Raw genomic sequence first — 21,238 nt, 5'->3', positions numbered from 1 at the left:
ATGATGAATTTGAGATTTTCATTTGTTGTCATTTGTAATCATCAAAATTAAACGAAATAAACATTTGAAATATATGAGTTTGTATGTAATGTATGAATATAATATACAAGTTTCACTTTTTAAATGGAATTACTGAAATCAATCTACTTTTTATGACCAGCACCTGTATACAAATATAAAGAAATGAGGAATGACTCAGAAGGAAAGCACACTCCTGTATAATAAACCCTGGGTTTGGAGGACTCTGCCGTCCCATGATGCATCTGGAGGAGAATGTTTTGGTGACGTCGTGCGTCGCTAAAGAAGAAAAGAGCGAGTGGGTGGGGTGGGCTGGGCTGTAGCCCTGCTTTCTGGTGTTTTATTTTTACATTGCAAATGACACGAACACGGGGATTTAAAGCCGGTGGCTGGTTATAGAAACTTCCCAGGATGAGCTAAAGGCTGCACTCCGTGCCAAGTAGGTGTGTGTTTGTTTTTTAATCCGTCGGGTCGTGGTTGGTCTCCGGCGGCTGCCTGTTAGCCTGTTAGCTTCCCGGCTAACAGGGCTAACAGGCGGTCCGAGCGGCGCCTCCGAGGCGCCTGTGTTGGGACAATAACTCCGGCCTGCTAATGGCCTGTTGGCCCCAGCAAACAATCTTCATTAGGGCAGCTTTACAGTGAAACAGCTCCTGGTGGCTCTGTAGGTCAGACACTAGAGACTACGGTGTTTAAATTTAAAATGTAGACGTGTTTTAGTCCACGCTTCGGTACGAACCAGATACGGCTGATTACATTTCCCTTTTGTAGTAATAATAGATATTAGCTCATTAAGCAGCCACATGACTACGAAAAAATAAAGACTCTGTGGTAATTCAGATTTATTTAGAGTTGTTTAATTTAACTCAGAGGCGGTGTTAGGCTCTGAAAGCACCGGGGGACCTAGCCCAACACATTATAAAAACATATTTTTAAAAAAGTTGTACCATTTTCTAAAATTATATAAGAACAAAATAAACACATGAAGTGTTTTATAAACCATCTAAACATGACTGATTGTTTGTTGCAGCTCTTTCTGCTAATTTTGAGTGAAAACAGTTGCTTTTTGACGCTACTTCTCCAGCTGTCCAGATATTAGGACCAGATATCAGTCCTTTTTTATCTCCTTCTTGTGTTTCTTTTTGTTTTTCATCAACCAAGGGGAAATAAAGGCTGAATCCCATTTTCTCGTATTGATTTTGAGTATCCCCCTGGCCTGTAATTGAAGTCTGGTGGGTTAGTGGTTAAAATATTCATCTGCAAAATCTGATCAGTAACCGATCACTGACACTGGAGTTTCCTTGTGATGTGCTTTTATCATGTTGTAGTTATCTAGCTTGCAGCAGACTTTGGTATGCAAAGTTATTTTTATACATGAGAAAGATTGACTATCACAGTGAAATTATTGCATTAAAATGCACTAAACAAGACTTAAACATTGGTGTGACACAAAAGTCTTTTGCAGGACAAAGTGCTCATGTTTGTGAGTTTTTTTGTGTTAGTGCAACTTATAGTTCTATGTTTGACAAGTGTTCATGAAATAATTGTTTATATGATGCAACTGGTTAGTGAACAGCGTTCGCCTTGGAGTCTCCAGGATGTCTCGTGACGTTCGCGGCGTTTCTCGAGAGGCGTCTCAAACCAATCTGAGTCTCATCGCGGGAGCGCTCCAGCTGTGTTTTTGACTCAAGGACAGAAAACATTCAAGGCTAATGTAGAAATCTAAAAGCTGCGACGATGATCGATCATAATTATCGAAACATGGGTCCAGATCTGCCCAGCTTGGTTTCAGAAGTGTACTCCAGCAGATAAAATCAGAAATGTGGGGACAGCTGCCGATGCGAGCCGAGGCGGGTGTGATGTGGGCGGAGGTGGACAACAAAATACTGCGCATGGCCAAGAATGCAGATTTGCAAGCCGTGTGCACAATAATGGGCAGTGATTTTCAAAAACGCAGCCACACGGCTCGTTGGTCACTTGGTCGTGAATTCAGTGAAACTGCAACGGACAAATTTGCCTGGTTTCTTGTCATTTTCCCGCAATTTTGAGTCACCAACTTGTCTCCAGCACTCACAGTCGTGTGAGATGATACTTAAAAGAAACTGAAGCACTTTCTAATCTCAGGTGTGAATGCAAAAATTGCAAAGTTTGTTTTGTATTCATCATGTATGTTATGACATTTTATAGAAAAAAAAAACAAAAATGTTTCAGAACCTTTCAGTCTGGATTGCTGGATTAAAAAATGAGCTGTGATTGGCTGACAGACAGATGAAATTGCATCACTCAACAGGACACACAACCTCTCCACCTGACTTGAAATATTCCCGGTGTATTTAGACCGTAGGCTTGTTGAAAAATGTTTAAATCTGTAGTTCTGAACACCTAAGCCTAACGAAGCTTATAGTTTAATTCAAATCACAACGTTTTCTCTTTGAGACCCTGAAAGATGAGCAGGAAGCTCATTCCACCATCATAGTTTGTTTCCTCCAGTCTGCCTGAAGCCATGATGGTGTCTGACAACACAGAAGAGGAGTAAATGTGATTATCTACTTTGCAGCTGTGTACTCATTTGAACTCTGTCTGGCTTCTCCTCTGTCTTAGTGCGCTGAAACATGGGTCTTAGCGGTTTCCATGTCCTGCTGCTGCTCCTCCTGCAGGCTCTGCTGGCATCATCTGAGGGCTCAGGTACTCCCCTCATTTTATCTGCTGCTTCCAGTCTGAAACATGTTCTTGTGCGCTGAAGACTTAAGATTATTAACACCATTTTGTGTATTTATGACTGAAAAACTGTTCCTTTTGACTGTTAAGAACATGCCAGGAGCCAAAATAAGAAGTGTCTGTGGTGGGCATGTCCTGTCTTTTACAGATGAACACCTGGTGTGTGTATGCGAAGGCCTGAAATGCCTCCAGGCCTCACAGTGCCACGGTACCCGGTGCTTCTCCTCCGTTAAAACCAGCAGCGGTGGGATTGAGTTTGAGCGTGGCTGTCTGGAAGGTCCAGAAAAAATCCGCCTGCAGTGCTCCACGGCTCCGTCTTTCCATCAGGCCATCCTCTGCTGCTCCCAGGACCGGTGCAACAGCAACACCACCAGGAGCCAGCTGCTGTCTCTGCTCCCATCAGGTTCTACAGCACCGCTTCACGTCACCATGAAAGATAACTGCTGTTTCTTTGACATTAAATAGACGTTCTCATCATGACACCCTTCCCTTTTCCCCAGCAGCCCCTGAAGGCGAGCCAGTTCGGTACCGCGTGGAGACGTTGGCTCTCTTTGTTCTGGCCCCGGTGGTCATTCTGGTTCTGCTCTCCGTGGTGTCAGTGCTGGCCTGCAGGAGGCTCCACCACGGCCGTCTTCAGAGGCTGCAGGAGTTTGACACCGAGCAGGGAGATGGGCTCATCACCTCCAACGTAGGAGACAGCACTTTAGCAGTAAGAATAACCGCCTTTTTCTCCATGTTGTCCTTAGATAATGAGATAATGAGTTCATAAGCTCAAGAGACACATTTCCCCTTCTGGTTTAACTGATTTTTACTTGGCATGAATAATCTGAACAGTGAACAGCCTATTTATTTGCAGTTTTGCAAGAACAGGAGCACTTTAATGTTGTTTGTTCACTGGTGGAAAAATTATAAGAACATGAGATAACATGAGATCCTGCTCTGCCTCCAGGACCTGTTGGATCACTCATGTACTTCAGGCAGCGGTTCAGGTCTTCCCTTCCTCGTCCAGAGAACTGTGGCCAGGCAGATCAGTCTGGTGGAGTGTGTAGGTAGGTGGGGACACACGTCTCGTTGGCATGATTCAACTAAAATCTCAAATGGTTTTTGTCAAAGAAAAAAACGGTTATACGTTCAGTGATCGCTCTGTCCTTCATGCACAGTTGCTGTTTGTTACTCATTCTTTGCATATTTGCAGCATGACTACAGTCAGACAGCAGCATGTCGATAAACAAGAGAGCCACACCAACTACCAGAACTACAAGTCATGTTTTTATTTTCTTTCTTTTTTTTTCCAGGTAAAGGGCGGTACGGAGAGGTGTGGCGAGGCCAGTGGCAGGGGGAGAACGTCGCAGTGAAAATCTTCTCGTCGAGAGATGAAAAGTCCTGGTTTAGAGAGACGGAGATCTACAACACGGTGCTGCTTCGACATGAAAACATACTGGGTGAGTCTGACAGTGGATCCTAATCACTGGAGGAAATGATGAATAAATATTTCATATTCTTGTGGAGGAGAAAAACTGACAATTAGGTTGTCTTGACGTATTTGTTTTGATTTATTTATTTATTTATGGCTTTTATGTTTGTCTTAAAATAGTGACACATTACGCAAACCTTTGGAATGTATTATTTAAATTGAATTAAAATAAACTTAAATAAGTGCTGCACATGCAAGAGAACTGAACTAATTATCGGACAAGTTGTGTTCTGATCTTTTCTGTTTCTGCTCTCCCCCCTCAGAGTTCATGGCTTCTGACATGACTTCTCGAAACTCCAGCACTCAGCTGTGGCTCATCACTCACTACCACGAAAACGGTTCGCTCTATGACTACTTGCAGCGCGTCGCGGTGGAGACGTCCGAGGGCCTGGCGATGGCAGCGTCGATAGCGTGCGGCCTCGTGCACCTGCACACGGAGATCTTCGGCACAGAGGGGAAACCTGCCATCGCGCACAGAGACCTGAAGAGCAAAAACATCCTGGTGACCAAGGAGCTCCGCTGCTGCATTGCAGACCTCGGTCAGCTTTTTAGATTACTACACGTGCGCTCATTGCTAATTGTACTGGGTCTAACATTGCGCAGAGTTTCAGACCAGCTTTGAACGGCTGAAATGCAGGCGCTACACGTTGAAATCTCGGCAGTAACGTTGCCTGTAATGGCTCGTTCCAGGGCTGGCTGTGACCCACTCCCAGGCAGACAACCTGCTGGATGTGGGCAACAATCCGAAGGTTGGCACCAAACGCTACATGGCACCTGAAGTGCTGGATGAAACCATTCAGACCGACTGCTTCGACGACTACAAGCGAATTGACATATGGGCCTTTGGACTGGTGCTGTGGGAGATAGCAAGACGCACGTACAGCAACGGTGAGTGGGTGTGCAGCTCCTTGTGGACGGGCGACGCAAGGAGTCCTGCTTTATATGCCTTATTGTCAATATGACTGTAATATGGTATTGTGGCTAAGAATATATATTTTGTTGTAAAGCTGTTGTATTTTTTTTGCTGATTCTATCATTAAAATGTCCTTTCGCAGGCATCGTCGAAGAGTACAAACCTCCGTTTTACGATCAGGTGCCAAATGACCCCAGCTTTGAGGACATGAGGAAAGTGGTGTGTGTGGAGCAGCAGAGGCCTTTCATTCCCAATCGCTGGTTTTCAGACCCCGTGAGTAATAATATGTTGCAGTAATTTGATTTTCCAGTTTAACATGGATATTTTTTAGGGGTGTATAAAACAAAAGCAATCCTAAAAATAAGGTAAGCAGCAGATGCAGGATTAATAACGAAGGCATTAGAAGTTATTTTCTATTCTTGGTTAAAATATTTCTTTAAATAATCAAATAAAAGAACGAGCTGTTAAACGACAAAGTGTTTGCAAAATCATGACGAATTTTGGTTAGAATTTGGATGACATTTAGCTTTTAAAAGACTCAAGCAAACCCAGTTTATAGAAGTTATTACCTGTAGAGGTTGCAAACTTTAAAAGCTCTTATTAGCTTACAGCACAAACCGTAAATCAGTGGTTTAAAGAGACAGGTGGACACTGCAGGTAGCTAAAAATTGTTTTATTTGTCCCTTGCAGTCACCTTGGAGCGTTTCCTCTTACGGGTTTTTTTTTTTGCTTCGTGACTCACATTTTGTCCTTTTGTGTCCCGCAGACGCTCTCCGCTCTGGTCAAACTGATGAAGGAGTGTTGGTACCAGAACCCCTCAGCCCGGCTCACGGCGCTGCGCATCAAGAAGACTCTGGACAAGATTCACAGCTCTCTGGAGAAGGGCAAGGAGTCATGAGGAGGAGAGGGGAGTCGGAGGCAGCTGCATGGGGGGGGGGGTAGTAATCAGAAGGAACAATGAAGACTCCTAGTTAACCTTCTCCCTCTCTCTTCCTCTTCCTGCGGCTGCCTTCCACTGACATCCCTCTGTTTGACTTGGAAGCCCTAAAAGATGTGCGGACGTGTCGAGTCTGAAAAAAAGCCAGCTTTTGCTGTGGGACACGAACCAGTCGTCACTGTGCTCCCACTGACCTGAACTGTGGTCTGTTACACAATGTGACCGGGCGGTGTGCAGCGTACGACCCAGTCACATTGCTTTAATGCACAATGTTTGCCCGCTCTGGGTTTGGCCTTCCTCCACACGTCAAAAACACTCTATACCGAGCATCTCTTGCTGTTCAGTTTCTGATCTCCAGCCACCGTTTTTATTTATTTTATTCTTTTTCATCTTCGGCATGTGGCGTTCTGCTCAGAGACAATCAAACCTACTCCACTCATTTAGCTTTATTAGAGCAAGCCAACTGTTGCCACAAACATAAAATGTTCACATCCAAAAGGAAAAAGAGCCACTAGATTCAACCTTGTTTTTAAAAAAAGTACTATGATATTTATGTATGAAATCTCCACTGTTACCACACTACTGAGGATATATGTAGGACTGGTGTATGAAACTGTAAACACATATAGGCATCAACTTTATTGGACTTTGTATACCCTTTATGACACTATCAGATGGGAAGTGATTTGATGAGAAATACTGGGGAAAAAACAGGACGTTTCTTGTATGAAAATTACTGGATGAAACACTACAGCTACGTGTTTACACTGGTGGTTTAAAGAGAAGAAACGTAAGAAGAAAAGTAGCTCTTAATGGAAACTTGTGTTTTTAAATAGGAAAATAAAGTGAACATATCTTCTCTGCTGGGCACATTTCCTAAGACCAAGCAGAGAGGAACCAGCTTGTAATGCAGCTAGTTTTGTTTTTTCCTCCCATCATTTATTAATTACGATGACGATGGAGTCTTTATGTAGCAAACCGGACGCCCCCTTGTCTCCAGTAATGCCCCACTGTACAAAATGGCTGAATGATAAAGCGAAACAGTCCGTTTTCATTGGAAACCGTTTTATTTAAGAACTCGTTTTTTAAAACTAAGAAGCTGCCTAGGTGTACAAAGAAGTTAGTTCACAAATGCTGACTTTGTTTTAAGGAGGAAAAAAAAAGTTGCTTTGTCTTTTTTATATGTAATAAAACATTTACTGCACTGTTGCCTAATTTGTCCGCTTGTGTTATGATTTTATTAGATCTCTGTAGGAATATTTTTTGTAATCGTTCATCATTGCTCTTTACTAATTCAAAGAGATGGACAGGACTTTAAAAGTTTATCTAAAAATTAATCAATGTGCAACAGTGTACACCAGGACAAGGAAATCAGTACCACACAAGCCATGTGTAGTGAGGTTAGAGATTAAATTAGCTCCTGGGAGAGTTCTGTTACCTCATTCATTTTAGATTATCTGGTAAAGTCTTGTACGGGTTGAGGATTCCTTTGGGGTCCAGCATGGCCTTGATGTGACCCATTAGGGCCACAGCCTGGCTCGACTTACTGTAGTAGATGTAGTTCCTCTTTTTCAGGCCTAGTCCGTGTTCTGCGCTGATGCTGCCGTGGTACCTGGCGGTCCATTCGTAAACAAATGGCTCGATGGTGGCCAGGAGGGCGGGGTCCTTGGCGGGAGAAGTGATATTTAGGTGGAGGTTGCCGTCACCTACAGAGTGGGTGGGGAACGACAGATGAGGATGAGGAGGAAAAGGGGTCAAAACAAAGAAACAAAAAAAAAAAAAACATGGAGGTCTTACCAAGATGGCCGTATCCCATCACACTCTTAGCTCGGCCTCCCAGGTGCTGCCTCGTGTCTGTCACCAGCTGGTAGATCCGCTCCACGGGAAGTGAAATGTCGTACTTGTAGTTGAAGCCCTCATGAGTCAGCGCCTCAGTGACGCGTTCACGCAGAGACCACAGGGCCTGGAAAGGTGGAAATGGAAAGGCTGAATACATCCATCTTTTTTTTTTTTTTTTTTTTTACCTATGAGACCAACTTATACTAAAAAAAAAAGAACATGGAAATGTGATTTTATACTAAAAAATCTCAAAGATCCCTCCAAATCATTAATGGTCTCTTAAGAATATTCTTAAGCTCATTCATTTATTAAATACTTAAGTAATACTTTAAAGAGAAGAGTTTATTTGGTTTTAAGCAACTAGTTCAGTGAAATAATTTAACCCTGTAAAAAATGACAAGTAATTGTGCGATCTCAATTGTCTAATAACTAAAACAACTACTTAAAGAACTGACAAATAATGAAACGTACTCATTTGTGTTATGGCACTTTTACTTAGTTAGCTCACAAAAGGTACAAGTTTAAAGAACCAAAAGATGAGGTTACCTTTATTTTTGACTCCTCGGTTGCAACAGTCCCATCAGTAACCAACAATGACGTGATTGCTTCCTCCAGAAAGTTGTGAAGCTTCTGCGCATCGTGACTCGGATCGGATCCGGATGTTTCTATAACAATGTAGAAGGGGCAAGCTGCAGACCAGAGAAAAAGAGACTGGCTTTTATGTGTTTGATTCTCCCCTACCGGTCACATGTATGCATGTGTGGATGTGTACCAGAGATGGGATTGGCCAGTTTGAGGTGTGTGTTCAGCAGCCTCATGCATTCACTGTCAAGGAACTCGAAGGCGGACAGAATTTCTCCCAGCATGCCTCTGCAGAGCTGGAACGTCTTCAGCAGCTGCTCGAAGGTCTTGCACCCTAAAAGCAGAAGCACGGACTCAACTCAACACTTTGAAGCTGTCTCTTTACATTCACAGATGTGAGAAACGACGGTAATCCCACCTAGGAAAACCACATTAACAGATTTTGGTTTGCGAGGACAAAGGATGGAGACGGCGGTGATGACTCCCAAAGTGCCTTCTGAGCCGATGAAGAGCTGTTTCAGGTCGTATCCCGTGTTATCTTTTCGCAGCGTGGCCAAGCAGTCCAGCACCCGTCCATCTGCCAGCACCTACTCAGGTGTCCCGGATCATCAGGAGGACACATAAACGGAAGACAAAACAAACTGCTGTCAGACATGAAGCTGATGATTGGAACTTGTTTAAATTTCGTCACTTCTGGCTCCAGAATGACCAATATAATGGAGCCAAAAAAGCAAACGGCAGTTCACAAACAAATAGAAAAAATAAAGGAGGGTTTGTCCATTCAACAGCAAACAGAAGGGCATAATTTTTACACAGCTTTTTCTAAAAATGCTCAGAGTTTCTCATATATACGTGCTCACCACTTCAAGGCCCAGAACCGTGCCATGCAATGAGCCGTATCGCAGCAGCCGCAGCCCGCCTGCATTAGTTGCCACGTTGCCCCCGATCTGGCAACTGCCTTTTGCCCCAAGATCCAGTGGCATGATGTGGTCTCTCTCCTCCAGGAAGAGGGACAAGCTCTCCAAAATGCAACCTGCCTGACAGGTAAGAATACCTGAAAAAGAAAACGACATCCAAGCATGATTTTCAAATCGTTTTCCCCCTTTTTGTAACGGATCGTTTGTTTTGGGTAAAAGTTTGAATTTTACCAGAGATGTTATCAAATGAAACTATGTTGTTCATAAGGGAGGTGGAGAGGATGATCTCATCATAAACTGGCACGCTGCCGCCCACCAGCCCTGTGTTACCTCCTTGAGGGTTTACAGCCAGGTTGCGACTGTTACAGTATCTATTAAATGAAAAACAACAAAAAATAAGAGATAAACACTTGGATTTATGTACTTACTGTTTGCCGCTTACCTGAGAATTTGCGATATTTCCTCTGTTGTTTGAGGTCTCAGCAACACTTCACTTGACCCTGCAGACGTACGAATAAAATAATAAAATCTACAACACAATAAACCTGAGTTATTTGTTACACAACGCAAAAAGAGGTTTAATTCAGGTCTATGGTTCACCTCTCACAGACTTAAGCCAGTCCACATTACTGGACTCCACCAGGTCAGGGTCAGTGATGGCCCTGCCTGGTAGGATCTTCCTGAAAAAGGCCAAATCGTCCTCAGATACTCTGGAGAAAGTCCGTCTCTCCGGAGCTGCAGCGGGAGACTGATCCGTTCCGTTGTGCAACTTGTGGGAAAAGAGCACAAGCTGTGCAGAGCCCCAGATGGGGGGAGGCCTCTGGGAGCCCACAGGTAAAAACTGTGCTGTGCATGAGGCAGGGCTTTGGAGGCACAAGTGTCTTGGAGCTCTTCTCAGCCTTGATGTTCTCTGGAGAATTCTCAACATGACTGGAGTGACGGTATGAAGAGGTGGCAAGACAAGCTGCAGGATAAAAAGGTTGAAACTAGGCATAAGCTTACAGTTTCAACTTAAGGTGTTTCGTCTTATGTTTATAAAGCACCCTGACAAATGTCTTAACAGAAACATTTCAAATTAAATTATATTACTTATACCTTTAGGACCAAAATAGCTTCATACAGTAGTTAATAATGCCACTTTATGTTCTGGCACCTGCATTGTTTGTTAGCTTAGCTGAAGCGCTTTCAAAAGAAAAATAGTGTTTTACTCACCGTAAATGTTCACCTAATTACGCGCAGCCCTCCGTCCACGTCCTGTTTTGTTTTCCGTGTCATATCACTGTCCAACATTTGTCATTGGGTTCAAGGGCAGGCGAGAAATAAAAGACTTGAGTTTGTTTACAACTAGCATGCTAGCGAGTGCCGGAAGCTGCGACTGGGGTTAAAGGTAACAGAAGCAACAGAACGGACCAATCAGTGAGCGGCTTGCAAATTGAGCCAATAGGCGCAAAGCTTTCTAGGTGATGCAGCAGCCAATGAGGTTTCTAGTCTTATTTGTTTACCTTTTTAGCCAACTGAACGTTTTCATTCCTGTTCTGCATCTTGTCTGAAATTGTTTTGGTTTATAATCACTTTCTACAAATAAATCTATAAAATGCTGATAATTCAGCACAACATCATTGCACAGTTTCTCTTATTGTGGCATATTTCTAGGTACTCTGCATCAAGTAAAAATAATGTTAATGAATGTTTATATGTTGCTTGTTGAGGTAAATTGTCCACATTTTGTATTATTAAAAAGGCTACAACAGCCTGCAATTGATTGTGCATATAATAGTAGATAATACATACTTAAACTAAACATATTTTTCATATTTTGTGCTGCAGAAGAGCTGTAAACATGGCATAAATTACCAACAGATTAATGATTATAGAGCTGAAGGAGAGGCTTTAAAACTAAAAAATGCACAATAAGATCCAACTGAGGAAAGATCTGGAAGAAACTTGGAGACAGTACCAAATCTAGAAACAAAAACAAAACTCAGTACAAATTTATTTGCTAAAACTTGACAACATCTTTTAATTTATTCATCATGCACTCTGTGAGAAACACAGCATGCATTTTCTTCACATCTCAGCCTACAGTATTACATCAGTAATTTAGTTTCTATGAAAACTAAGTGTGTGGCTCATAATTTACATTCCCCGCTTACACTTAAAGCTAACACTATATGATGACAGAAGATAAAAACAAATACAAACTGAAGGATAAGACCAGTGAAAAACAATGAATCCTGTTTAAATTGGGAACAACAGATTCATTAGAACCAGCTGATGGAGAACCAAGAACAGTGATAATCCACTAAACCCAAAGAATACTGAAAGACAGACGTTTTTTAAGGACGCGTCTGCATCATAGCTGCCATTACAAGAAATCCTCACCTGACAATTTGTGTGATCTTTCTGAATATGTACAGCATGCAGTTTTCTCAGCTTGAAAGGTGAACACTGAACCAGAAAACCGAAGACGTTAACAATACTTCATCAAAAAAAAAAAAAGAAAACACGTTTGATGGGGCTCTACAAATGTTTTTAGGCTTAGCACCGTGTCTCCACGTCTGTTTCTAGTTTTAAGAGCTTTCGCAGAACTGTTCCGTTCTTTCGCCTGCGGCAGTACCAGGTTAGTGTCGTATCAGCCCTTTAAGAAATCCATTTCAAAGATCGCTGAATTTCACCTTTGACCCCCAACTGTGCCGGCCTTTGCTGCAGATCTCTTCAGACGACGTTCCGCCATGAAAACTGCAAGTTGTCGGCACTGAGCTCAGCAGCGCGGGACTTCTGTCGCCTCTAAATGTTTCTCGACTAATTCCCTCCCGTCGAGCTCCTCATTTGGGAAAGTCGTGGTCTGCAGTGAGCTGCTGCTGGTCGAAGTCTGATATGAGTTTCTTGATGTGAGCCAGTTTGTTGTGTAGATATTCACAGCGAACCTTGTCCTGATTGTAGTTAGGGTTCGACTAAAAGAAAGAAAAAAAAAAGATTATCTTTGAGCAAAGTGGATGTGTTTACTGTTGAGTAAAGTCGTCTTGAAACAGGAAAGTTACCTTTTTAATTTTCCGGTACTCTTGAAGAATTTTATTCCGAACCGTCTGTGAGAAAAAAATGTGAATAAATCCAATGTATCAGTCAGTCAAGTACAATAAATCTAAAACCATTCAAGTGGCAACAAATAAAGTAATTACACACATGCAGTTCTTTGGTTTACAGACAGTGGTGAAAGCAGCTGTGTTGTAGGATTTGGAGACAAAAAGACAAGAGACAGAACAGGAAGTAGCAGAGCTGAAGATGTTGAGGTTCTCCTTGGGAGGGACGAGGATGGACAGGATTAGGAATGAGGTCATCAGAGGTACAGCACAGGTTGAAGGACTGGGAGATAAAGTTAGAGAGGCCAGACTGAGATGGTTTGGACATGTGCAGAGGAGGGACAGTGGGTATATTGGTAGAAGGATGTTAGAGACAAAGAGGAGACATCTGGATGCAGTTAGAGAGGACATGGAGGTAGCCGGAGTGAGGACAGAGGACAGAGTCAGATGGAGGAGGATGACTCACTGTGGAGACCCCTGAAAACGGAACAGCCAAAAGCTGTTTACCTTGTATTTATGCGAGTCGTGGTGAAGTCGTTTGAGTTGCATGTCCAGCTCCATGAACTGCCGCGTCACGCCGTCGATGCGCGCGTGTAGATCCCTGTACTCGCTGTACTCCTTGTTGAAGTCTTGTTTGTAGCTCTGCCTCTGGTTGTGGCTGCAAATGGCCGTGTACTTCCTGTTCGGAGAAGGAAAGACTACCCTCACTTTAACTGAATCGATCAACCCCGAAGAGACAACCAGCCCATCTGAAAATCCTTCAAAAATAGAAGCTTCAGCTTTTTAATCCCATGTATAACGGGCTTCCAGTTTTAGGACAAATTACAGCTAGTGATTTTATAAAATTCTGAGCTGATCAAGAGAGCAAAATAACCATCAATGCTTGTAGGGAAAGCAACTACAATAAGAACCAAACTTACACTAAATAGTCTGCTGCGTCAGCTTCCTCTTGAGACACATTAGAGCCAAACAATGTTTCACTCGGCTCTGAAACAGATTAACGTCAGCGAGTTGAAAGAAGACAGAAAACTTGATGCTTCGGGTTGTAAATCTGCCAGCCCTCACCTGTGCAGTCCAGAGCGACTTTGTCGTCTGTAACCTCTAAACCGTCGTCTTTCCTTCTTTCTTTCCTTTCTCTACATCCATCTTTGTCCTTGAGACACAAAATACAAATAAAATGACCACGTGCGTCTCATGAACTAGGAAAGCCACGTAATGTGATAGGAACTGTTTCCTTACATGCTCCCTGTGTTTGTGTTTGCTCTTCTTCTTTTTCACCGTGTGTCTGCTCAGATCGGGCACTGTCAGCGGAGACGGGGGGCGATCAGAGTCTGTTTTCGGTTGTTCTGTCGGGTCTTTCGGCCCCTCTTGAGCAGAATCGTCTGGCTCCAGTCGTTTATCCACCGCTGCTTCCTGTTGACAGACTGCTGACAGCGAGTCGAAGAGTCTTTTGGGATCGAGTGAGTTTCCTCGCCCGTCGTCTGCTTTCACTTCTGTCTCTTTAGGAGCCGCGTGTCTAGACGGCTTCGGCTCGGAATCTTCTCTTGCCGTCCTGCTCAACAAGTGGGATATTCTGGGCTTCTTGCTGACCAGCGGGTCTGTGCAGTCCTCGACGGGGGCGAGTCTTGGACGGTGGGCTGGGGACGAGTTGGGGGTGTCTCGGAGCGGGCTGACCTGGGCCTTGGGAACCGAGAGGAGGTTTTGTTGTGGTTGGAAAAGCCGTCTGCAACGAAAGAGCTGTACGTGAACAATGGTGAATGTTTCCCCCAGTTATTAAATGTTTTTAATGAACAGGTCCTGCTGTAGTGGCAGCCCAGGGGATAAAGATGTGACATCAGGGTTAAAAAAGTCACCTCTTCTACCAGGAAAAAGAGCTCTACGTAACTCCACAGGAAACAGCAGAGTGTAAACCACCCAGCTGAGGTTTGATTTCAAACTGATGCCACAGGAAAAAAAGTGTTATAGCCATGCTGGGTAGGTGTTGCGCTGAATTCTGAATAAACGGCGAGCGTAGCTACCATCCGTTCACCGTCTGCTGGTTTCGTCCAAGCTGCTCCCCTGAATTATAAAGTGTTCTGTGAGCAGGTGACGTTCGGCTGCAGAGCTGTTAATCTGTGGCTGAGGGAGGAAACCAATAACGAGGATGAGCCTTGGAGAGCTCCTTGACTTTCTCCAAACATATTTTAATGTCTAAAAGTAACCGTTTGTTGCCGTTTCCTTCTCTTACGAGCACTCAGTTAGTAGTAACCACTAAACTGTGATTATCTAAATGTGGCACCGCTGTATTTATGGTACAGTGTCATCACATCGCGTATCACCTGAAGTTCTTACTCAGTTTGAAGCTTTTGTGGCTTTCAGGGGGGGAAAGGTTGACCATATCTTTTATTTCCTAAAAGATTTATCTGCGTTTACCTGACAAGGATGCGTTTAAGAAGCTGCTGGTCCCCTGTGGAGTAGCCCGGCCAGTCTTTCTGCAGCTCCTTAAAAAGACTGTCCCTCAGAACAAACGTACGGTCTCTGCCACTGGGCTGGCCAACCTGCAGACAAACACAGGCCACACAAAAAACATCAAACTCAACTCTCCTCACTTCTTTATATGCTTGTTTATTTGAGGCTGACTAGGGAAAATTGCCAAAAAAAAATATATATATTGCCTCCGTCATCACAGAGTCCAGTCCGTCTTTGTCTCCATCCGTCAGTCCATCTTTCTGCAGCCTCAGCATCAGCTCGGGTCTCTTGTACGGCCTCAGGGCCAGCAAGTGCATGACTCTCTCCCTGAGGGGCCTCTCTTGGACGCCCTCCCCGCTCGTCCTGCTCACAGGACAGGGACCCTTCCTCTGCCTCGACACGCCGACGCCCCTCTTGATGCTGCCGAGGAGCGGGTGAGACGAGTGTTTGGGCTTGGTCAGCTTGGCCAGAGCCGGGGCTGGAGCTCGCACCGTCACCTTCTTACCTGCAGGGGAAGTGAAAAACACTGTTGACAACTCTACCAAAAAAAAATATATATATTTTATTAGGCTGGATGAGGAAGAAGAAGTGTAGAAAGAGAGAGAATAAATAGAGCAGACCTCATTTCACCCCATCAGAAAGCCACAGCCGGGACACAAAGATGCACAAGCACAACTCAGAGAGCAAACAGCAGCCGTCTAATTTAAGAAATAACCACAGTTGCGCAAGCCTGTCATGAGTAAGGTAGTTTTTTTTTTTTTTTTAAACTTCCCCTGAACTGACACTCATCGAACCTCGCACGTAACACAGTATTAGCGTGTCATGTGTGCTTTCACTGAGGGAAGACGACAGCGACTCGCATATCTGCTGGGGAGGAAGTGGTTTGGTGGTTGGACTTGCAAAATCAGCAGGAGCAGAAATAAAAAGGCCCTGTCACTGCTTTTACTGTATGATTGCTTCTTAAACAAACATAGTGGATGCATTGATACGGTTCGTACAAACAGAGCTTGTGTATGTGTTGAACTGTCAGGTAGACGGACACAAAGCGCGCGGCGGAAACAAAACGGGAAGCAAACACAATGTCTGTTTACTACAGCTGTTGCCAAAGCAACCGGTCTTTTATGGCTGAATGTGGGTTTTTTTTGGATGTTATAAGAACAGGACAAAACTGTCTTTAGGCTAGTCAGCTAAGGAGCTGGAGTTTGTTGTATAAGCGTGCACGTTCGGAGCGTTTCCTTGTATTCTTTACCCTGGTAGCGCGCTCCATTTTTGATGACAATGGCCCCCCGGCTGCGTGTCTCTTCCTCGGCTTGAGCCAAGCTCTGACGAGCCTTATCGTACGAGTCATCTGTGGCGTTCACCGTCATCTTCTTCTGAATCACCCCGAGACATGACAGCTCCTCGGCAGCACTGAGGAGGAGGAGGAGGAGGGATAGACAGTCGGTTCAGAGTGTTTAGGCCGCCTCCTACATTTTACCTGTCGTCCTAATAAAAATAGTTTCTGATCGTTTTAGGTGCAGACATGCTTTCATCAACCAACTTTTAGCAGATTTCTGTTGTAAAACTGTCAGGATTTAATTAAACGTCCAAAAAAATTCAACTCTTCCCAGCTTTCCGTGACCCGTGCAGCCAGGAACTCTGGGATTTTTCTGACAATTAAAGCCAATAAGGCACTAAAAGCAGGATGATTTTCTAACTAGAAACATTTTTAGTATGCTAAAACTCGTACAGACAGTTACTAACAACTAAGTTCTTCCAAATTAAGTTGCTGCAGACAGGACCAGAGTTAAAAAGATGATTTGTTCGTTAAACTCAAATGCTTTGACGTGAAAAAAAAAAAAAACACTTTCCGCTGAACAAAGCGTGAGCCACGTGTGCGTTTTTGTCGTCGCATCTTACCCCATGCCGTGCTGCTTGACGCAGTCGAAGCTTCCGTGTGGATTGTCGCAAGCAACGTGAGTCACCCCAAAGGTGAAAATCCTCACTTCGTCGCCGTTCTCCGAGCAAGGGATGGTGATTCTCTGCGGGAGGGCAGACGGAACAAAACAGCGGAGAATTAACGTCTTCTCGGATGTATAAAACCTATGAAACGCACTTAATGGCTTGTTGTAAGTCAGCGGTGAAGGAAGTTCCTCTCACCCCTTGATTTCCACTGAAACAGATGGTAGGAGGGGAAGACAAGCCCTGAAGGAGAAAAGAGAAAGGTGTGAAGAGGCTTGCTGCTTCTGACAATATATATATAAAATAATATACAGCCAATAAAACGGACAGAAGAAAAAAAAAAAAAACAGTGAAATAAAAGCTTTTCAGCAGCTGATGAAGTGATTAATCCTCCCGTCTGCAGCCTGACCCTGAGCTGGGGTCATGTTGAAGGGAGGGGTTTATGCGAATATTATTCACACATCTGCAAGTGTGAATAGTTGGGTTTTTTTCTTTTAGATACAGACGGGGTTTTTTTTTTTCAGTGGTTGGAAAAAGAACTTTAAACACGTATTGTTCTTAGTTTTACAATACGTCTCTGGTGGCTGCAATCAAAGGAAGCCGAGCTCTTTTGATTCTGGGAGACAAGACAGCAGAGCAGATCCAGTTCATGTCTGCAACCCGTAGTTCTGAAGAGCTTAGGACTTTACGTAAGAGTGAATAAAGACAGAGTGCAATCATTTTCAAATCTCACCAACCCCGTGTTTAATTCACAATGAGAGACAGTGAACATATGAGATGTTTAAACTAAGATACTGTGCCTTTTTTAGGATGAAATTAGGGAATTTTGAATTTGACTGCAGCAACACATCTCCAAAAAGTTGGGAGTGTGACATTCTTGTCACTTTTTTTGCACTGATGGTGCCTTTCCAGATGTGTAAGCTGCCCATGACAGAGACTCTAATGCACCCCCATACCATCAGAGAGTCAGACAAATTTAAATTTGGCTCCATCTGACCACAGATCAGTTCTCCTCTGTCCCTCAGTCCATCTTAAATGAGCTTTGGTCCAGAGAAGACAGCAGTGTTTCTGGATGGTGTTCACATCTGGCTTCTTCTTTGCCTGATAGAGCTTTAAGCAGCATTAGTGGATGGTACAGTGAACTGTGTTTACAGACAATGATCTGTGGAAGTGTTCCTGAGTCCATCAGGGATGTCCAGAACAGACTTTGTTCCACTGTGAATAAAAGTAGGTTTATAAGATTTGAAAATCATTGCCTTCTGTTTTTTTTTCTCTTTCTTACACAACATCCAAACTTTTTGGGAATTGAGTAAAAAGATTTAGCCAACATGCCAAGTACCAAACTTCTCATGTACTCGGCAGGGTTTCAGGTTGAAGACGGCTTTATTACGAGTCTGCAGTAACGCCGAGCAGGTGGAGGAAGTCCCACCTCAAAACTCAGCACCAAGAGCAGGACACACATCTGTCCTGGATTACATGGCTGAAACCACAGCAGCCAGCAGGTAACTGAAGTTGTTTGGGGTACATTTATCCCATAAATAATTCAAAACACATAAAAACTGCTATTGCTTTAAGAGATCCATGCCATTGCAGGTGACGCTGCCATATATTTCTCCCTCCAGTAAAGAGATTTAATCGTCTCTTTGCCACTTGTTATCGTTCATATATTATATCTAAAGAGGACAGATCTGGTCTGAAGTCAACATGTCTGCAATGAAAACGTAAAACTACTTTTAATTACCAGACCAGACCTTTTCATTATTTAAACAGAGCTCTGGCTAAGGTCATCACATCACCCTGCCACCTCTAACCAGGTGTGAATCAGCCTGCAGGGACACGAAAGGATGACGGCGCAAAGAGGCTCGGACGGAAAGTATGCAGCGCCCGGAATCCCTCTGACCTTTCCCTGGAGAGGATTTGTGAATCCACCTGTTGACGAGTGCACGGTTCGAGGCGGCTGCCAGGTCTCTGGCCCTGCAGCATAAATGTGGAGGGTGGGTTTTTGTTTTTTTTGGTCCTTTTCTTGCCCTGGACCTGTGCTCGGACCGACCAGGTTCTGAGCTCGCCACAGTCCAAGCTAAATAAAGAAGAACCCACATGGGTGTGCAGAAGCAGCTGACCCCCCCTCCTCACCCTTGCTCTCTGTTTTGTCTCATCATAGCATGAAGGCAGCAGTATGGTTTTGACTGTTCATCAGAAGAGACGTGTGTGTGTGGTTTCATCACTGTGGAGCTTCCTACCATCATTACAAGGAATTACCACTCAGGAAGTGGACAGCTAATGACTGCTTTGGACTTCCTGCAGCATTTGGTTTAGTTGTGGCTAAAAGAAATATTTGGTGTTGAGTCTGTCTGGGTTTTATGATGTCCATCCTTCATCCACGAGTCATGACTGCAACTCAATCATTGTCCAGAAAAAATAAAATCACTGCTTTTCCCCAAATGAAGCCCCCCCTACACACACACACCACCACCACCAAAAAAAATAAAATCCCTCCCACTGCTTGCTTTCACCCCCCTCAACCTTTCCTTTCTTCCGTCCTCGACACATTTAGCCTTCCTAATACTCCCCGGCAGCTCGCTACAAGCCTCCCAGCACAGGGGAGCGTTTCCGCGTTGGATTATGCAACATGTATCACCATTCCGTGCCTACGAGGGGGGCTTTTAGGAAACAACGACCGGGGAAGGCGCCGCCGAACTTCGGCCGGAATTTAAACCACAACCCGGCTTTTGTCTCGCCGCCTCGCTTTTCGCGTCCTCCTCGGCAGAGAGCTGCCCCCCATGTGGCTCCTGAGGGCTTGAACCGAGGTTAAATCACAACACAACGACCCACCTTGCTGCTCTGAAAGGCACCGATAGCTCTTGCCGCGCTGTCAGTGAGTTTTACGTGGAAAACGGAGACGTTGCCGCCGAGGCTCAGTTTGCCGCCGGACAGTCCGTAACACTGGTTCTCCTTCAGGGCCAGCATCGCGTCGCATTCCTCCCGCGCCGGTCAGAAATCTCCCGAGCCGAACCAGTCCGACGTGAATGAGCGAACATTGGCCGGAGGAGAGCGCTCCGCGGAGCCGTGAATGTAGCTGCACCTCCGCTGCGCGCTATTCTGGAGTACAGAGCATTACGTCATGACGGCAGAACACAGAACAGCTCTCATTGGTCCGGGGAGACTTACGTACGGCTTACGTAACCGCTCCTGCCTGGACTGTTGCGTTTCCCTTTTAAGGCAGGCCGTTGTAACATATATTCGAACAGCTCTTCTAAATGGAGAAATTGCTTTTTTTTTTTTTTGCGAATATGCTGAATGAATTTGCTAAACTTTGTTGAAGAAGGGGAAACTGAATTGGTAAAGTTGAAACGAGCAGAACAAAAACTGAAATTAGCTAGGACTTACAACGACCAAAACAGTAGTTACAAGCTAGGACCAGCAAAATAGTAGCTAAATGCTAAGATTAGAAGAGCAGTAGCTAAAAGCTACAACTGGCAAAACATTAGCTGAAAGCAAATAACAGCCAAATGCTAAAATGAACCAAAGCAAAGCTCAAAGCTAAAATTAGCCAAGCAGTATTCACAAGCTAGGACATGCCAAACAGTAGCTAAAAACTTAAATGCTAAATTAGCAGATTTGTAGCTTAAAGCTACAACTGACAAAACATTAGCTGAAACCTAATAACAGCCAAATGTTAAAATGAACCAAACCATAGCTAAAAGCTAAAATGATCAAAACAGAAGCTAAAAGCCAAAATTAGCAGTTGCAAGCTAAGATCAGCAAAGCAGTAGCTAAAAGCCTAAATGCTGAAATTAGCAGACATCTTTGCAGATATTTGTAATTAAATGCTGACAGTCAGTATTTTAGTTACTGCTGTTTGAAAATTTCCATTTATTTATTCATAAAATAAACTTTGAACATCCTTGATGACATTTTTACCACTTAGTTTGTTTGAATATTCAAAATTAATTTAGAAATATCTGGAATCTGGATGTCCTAAAAGGGAAACTGATTTGTAACGACAATGAGGCTGTTCGTTTCCTGAAACGTGTTTCTGTTTGTAAAATACATTAATAAAAAAGTCACGTCATTTGTCTTTGTGAGAATGATATTTAACATGTCTGAAATATTAATTGTAAATAGAACAAATGGGATTCTGGGTAACTAGAAAAAACAATTTGCTCTAAAGAGCTTGTCTATTATATGATGAAATGGCTTACCATACCCCTCAAAATGCACATATTCTTTTACATGAGGTTAAACTGTAATTATATTTCATCTAACACACAAACCCCTGACTGGCTTTCATTCATTCATTTCTTCATTCATGTATTCTTTCCATTAACGGCCCTAAAACACTTTTTCCTGTTTGAGAGTTTACCTTCTCCTTTC

At 43.7% G+C, this 21,238-nt stretch overlaps 3 protein-coding genes across 6 annotated transcripts; 1 reads left to right on the top strand and 2 right to left on the bottom strand.

Moving 5' to 3' along the window:
- The first annotated feature begins 301 nt into the window (after window positions 1-301).
- Window positions 302-7,261, top strand: acvr1l (activin A receptor, type 1 like). 3 transcript variants are annotated; one of them, XM_017415868.3, is made up of 10 exons: window positions 302-457; window positions 2,617-2,700; window positions 2,882-3,136; window positions 3,234-3,442; window positions 3,683-3,782; window positions 4,029-4,175; window positions 4,471-4,746; window positions 4,898-5,095; window positions 5,263-5,393; window positions 5,887-7,261. In XM_017415868.3, the coding sequence occupies exons 2-10, from the start codon at window positions 2,628-2,630 to the stop codon at window positions 6,016-6,018; spliced, it is 1,521 nt and encodes a 506-aa protein (XP_017271357.1). In that variant the 5' UTR covers window positions 302-457; window positions 2,617-2,627; the 3' UTR covers window positions 6,019-7,261. The 3 variants fall into 3 exon arrangements, with proteins under 3 accessions (XP_017271357.1, XP_024860953.1, XP_017271366.1); XM_025005185.2 differs by having other exon boundaries at window positions 305-461; window positions 3,237-3,442; XM_017415877.3 differs by having other exon boundaries at window positions 305-461.
- d2hgdh (D-2-hydroxyglutarate dehydrogenase) lies at window positions 6,456-10,789 on the bottom strand. Of its 2 annotated transcripts, none has more exons than XM_017415846.3 (10): window positions 10,608-10,789; window positions 9,996-10,359; window positions 9,838-9,895; window positions 9,627-9,766; window positions 9,339-9,532; window positions 8,897-9,065; window positions 8,669-8,812; window positions 8,443-8,585; window positions 7,855-8,020; window positions 6,456-7,763 (listed from the first exon to the last, which is right to left on the bottom strand). In XM_017415846.3, the coding sequence occupies exons 2-10, from the start codon at window positions 10,321-10,323 to the stop codon at window positions 7,501-7,503; spliced, it is 1,605 nt and encodes a 534-aa protein (XP_017271335.1). In that variant the 5' UTR covers window positions 10,324-10,359; window positions 10,608-10,789; the 3' UTR covers window positions 6,456-7,500. The 2 variants fall into 2 exon arrangements, with proteins under 2 accessions (XP_017271335.1, XP_017271343.1); XM_017415854.3 differs by having other exon boundaries at window positions 8,443-8,561.
- A 569-nt stretch (window positions 10,790-11,358) lies between these two features.
- Window positions 11,359-19,991, bottom strand: LOC108235683 (RNA polymerase II elongation factor ELL-like). The gene is made up of 12 exons (XM_017415834.3): window positions 19,697-19,991; window positions 17,063-17,107; window positions 16,823-16,944; window positions 16,173-16,333; window positions 15,130-15,428; window positions 14,888-15,012; window positions 13,715-14,198; window positions 13,541-13,628; window positions 13,396-13,462; window positions 12,983-13,154; window positions 12,437-12,481; window positions 11,359-12,349 (listed from the first exon to the last, which is right to left on the bottom strand). The coding sequence occupies exons 1-12, from the start codon at window positions 19,829-19,831 to the stop codon at window positions 12,221-12,223; spliced, it is 1,872 nt and encodes a 623-aa protein (XP_017271323.1). The 5' UTR covers window positions 19,832-19,991; the 3' UTR covers window positions 11,359-12,220.
- Window positions 19,992-21,238: the final 1,247 nt, after the last annotated feature.

This window comes from Kryptolebias marmoratus, linkage group LG10 (assembly GCF_001649575.2).
Source record: "Kryptolebias marmoratus isolate JLee-2015 linkage group LG10, ASM164957v2, whole genome shotgun sequence".
Classification (NCBI taxonomy): Eukaryota; Metazoa; Chordata; class Actinopteri; order Cyprinodontiformes; family Rivulidae; genus Kryptolebias; species Kryptolebias marmoratus.
This window is presented reverse-complemented; position numbering and strand designations above follow the sequence as displayed.

What these genes read in the sequence shown, in the direction of transcription:
- LOC108235683 (XM_017415834.3), bottom strand. Translation starts at nt 19,831, where the DNA reads ATGCTGGCCCTGAAGGAGAACCAGTGTTACGGACTGTCCGGCGGCAAA. An exon ending in GTCAAGCAGCACGGCATGGG is followed by an intron (nt 16,334 to 16,822) that starts GTAAGATGCGAC and finishes CCTCCTCCTCAG; the next exon opens with TGCTGCCGAGGAGCTGTCAT. An exon ending in AGTACCGGAAAATTAAAAAG is followed by an intron (nt 12,350 to 12,436) that starts GTAACTTTCCTG and finishes TCTTTCTTTTAG; the next exon opens with TCGAACCCTAACTACAATCA.
- d2hgdh (XM_017415846.3), bottom strand. Translation starts at nt 10,323, where the DNA reads ATGTTGAGAATTCTCCAGAGAACATCAAGGCTGAGAAGAGCTCCAAGA. An exon ending in GAAATATCGCAAATTCTCAG is followed by an intron (nt 9,767 to 9,837) that starts GTAAGCGGCAAA and finishes TTCATTTAATAG; the next exon opens with ATACTGTAACAGTCGCAACC. An exon ending in TGTTAATGTGGTTTTCCTAG is followed by an intron (nt 8,813 to 8,896) that starts GTGGGATTACCG and finishes TTCTGCTTTTAG; the next exon opens with GGTGCAAGACCTTCGAGCAG.
- acvr1l (XM_017415868.3), top strand. Translation starts at nt 2,628, where the DNA reads ATGGGTCTTAGCGGTTTCCATGTCCTGCTGCTGCTCCTCCTGCAGGCT. An exon ending in AAGACGCACGTACAGCAACG is followed by an intron (nt 5,096 to 5,262) that starts GTGAGTGGGTGT and finishes GTCCTTTCGCAG; the next exon opens with GCATCGTCGAAGAGTACAAA. An exon ending in ATCGCTGGTTTTCAGACCCC is followed by an intron (nt 5,394 to 5,886) that starts GTGAGTAATAAT and finishes TGTGTCCCGCAG; the next exon opens with ACGCTCTCCGCTCTGGTCAA.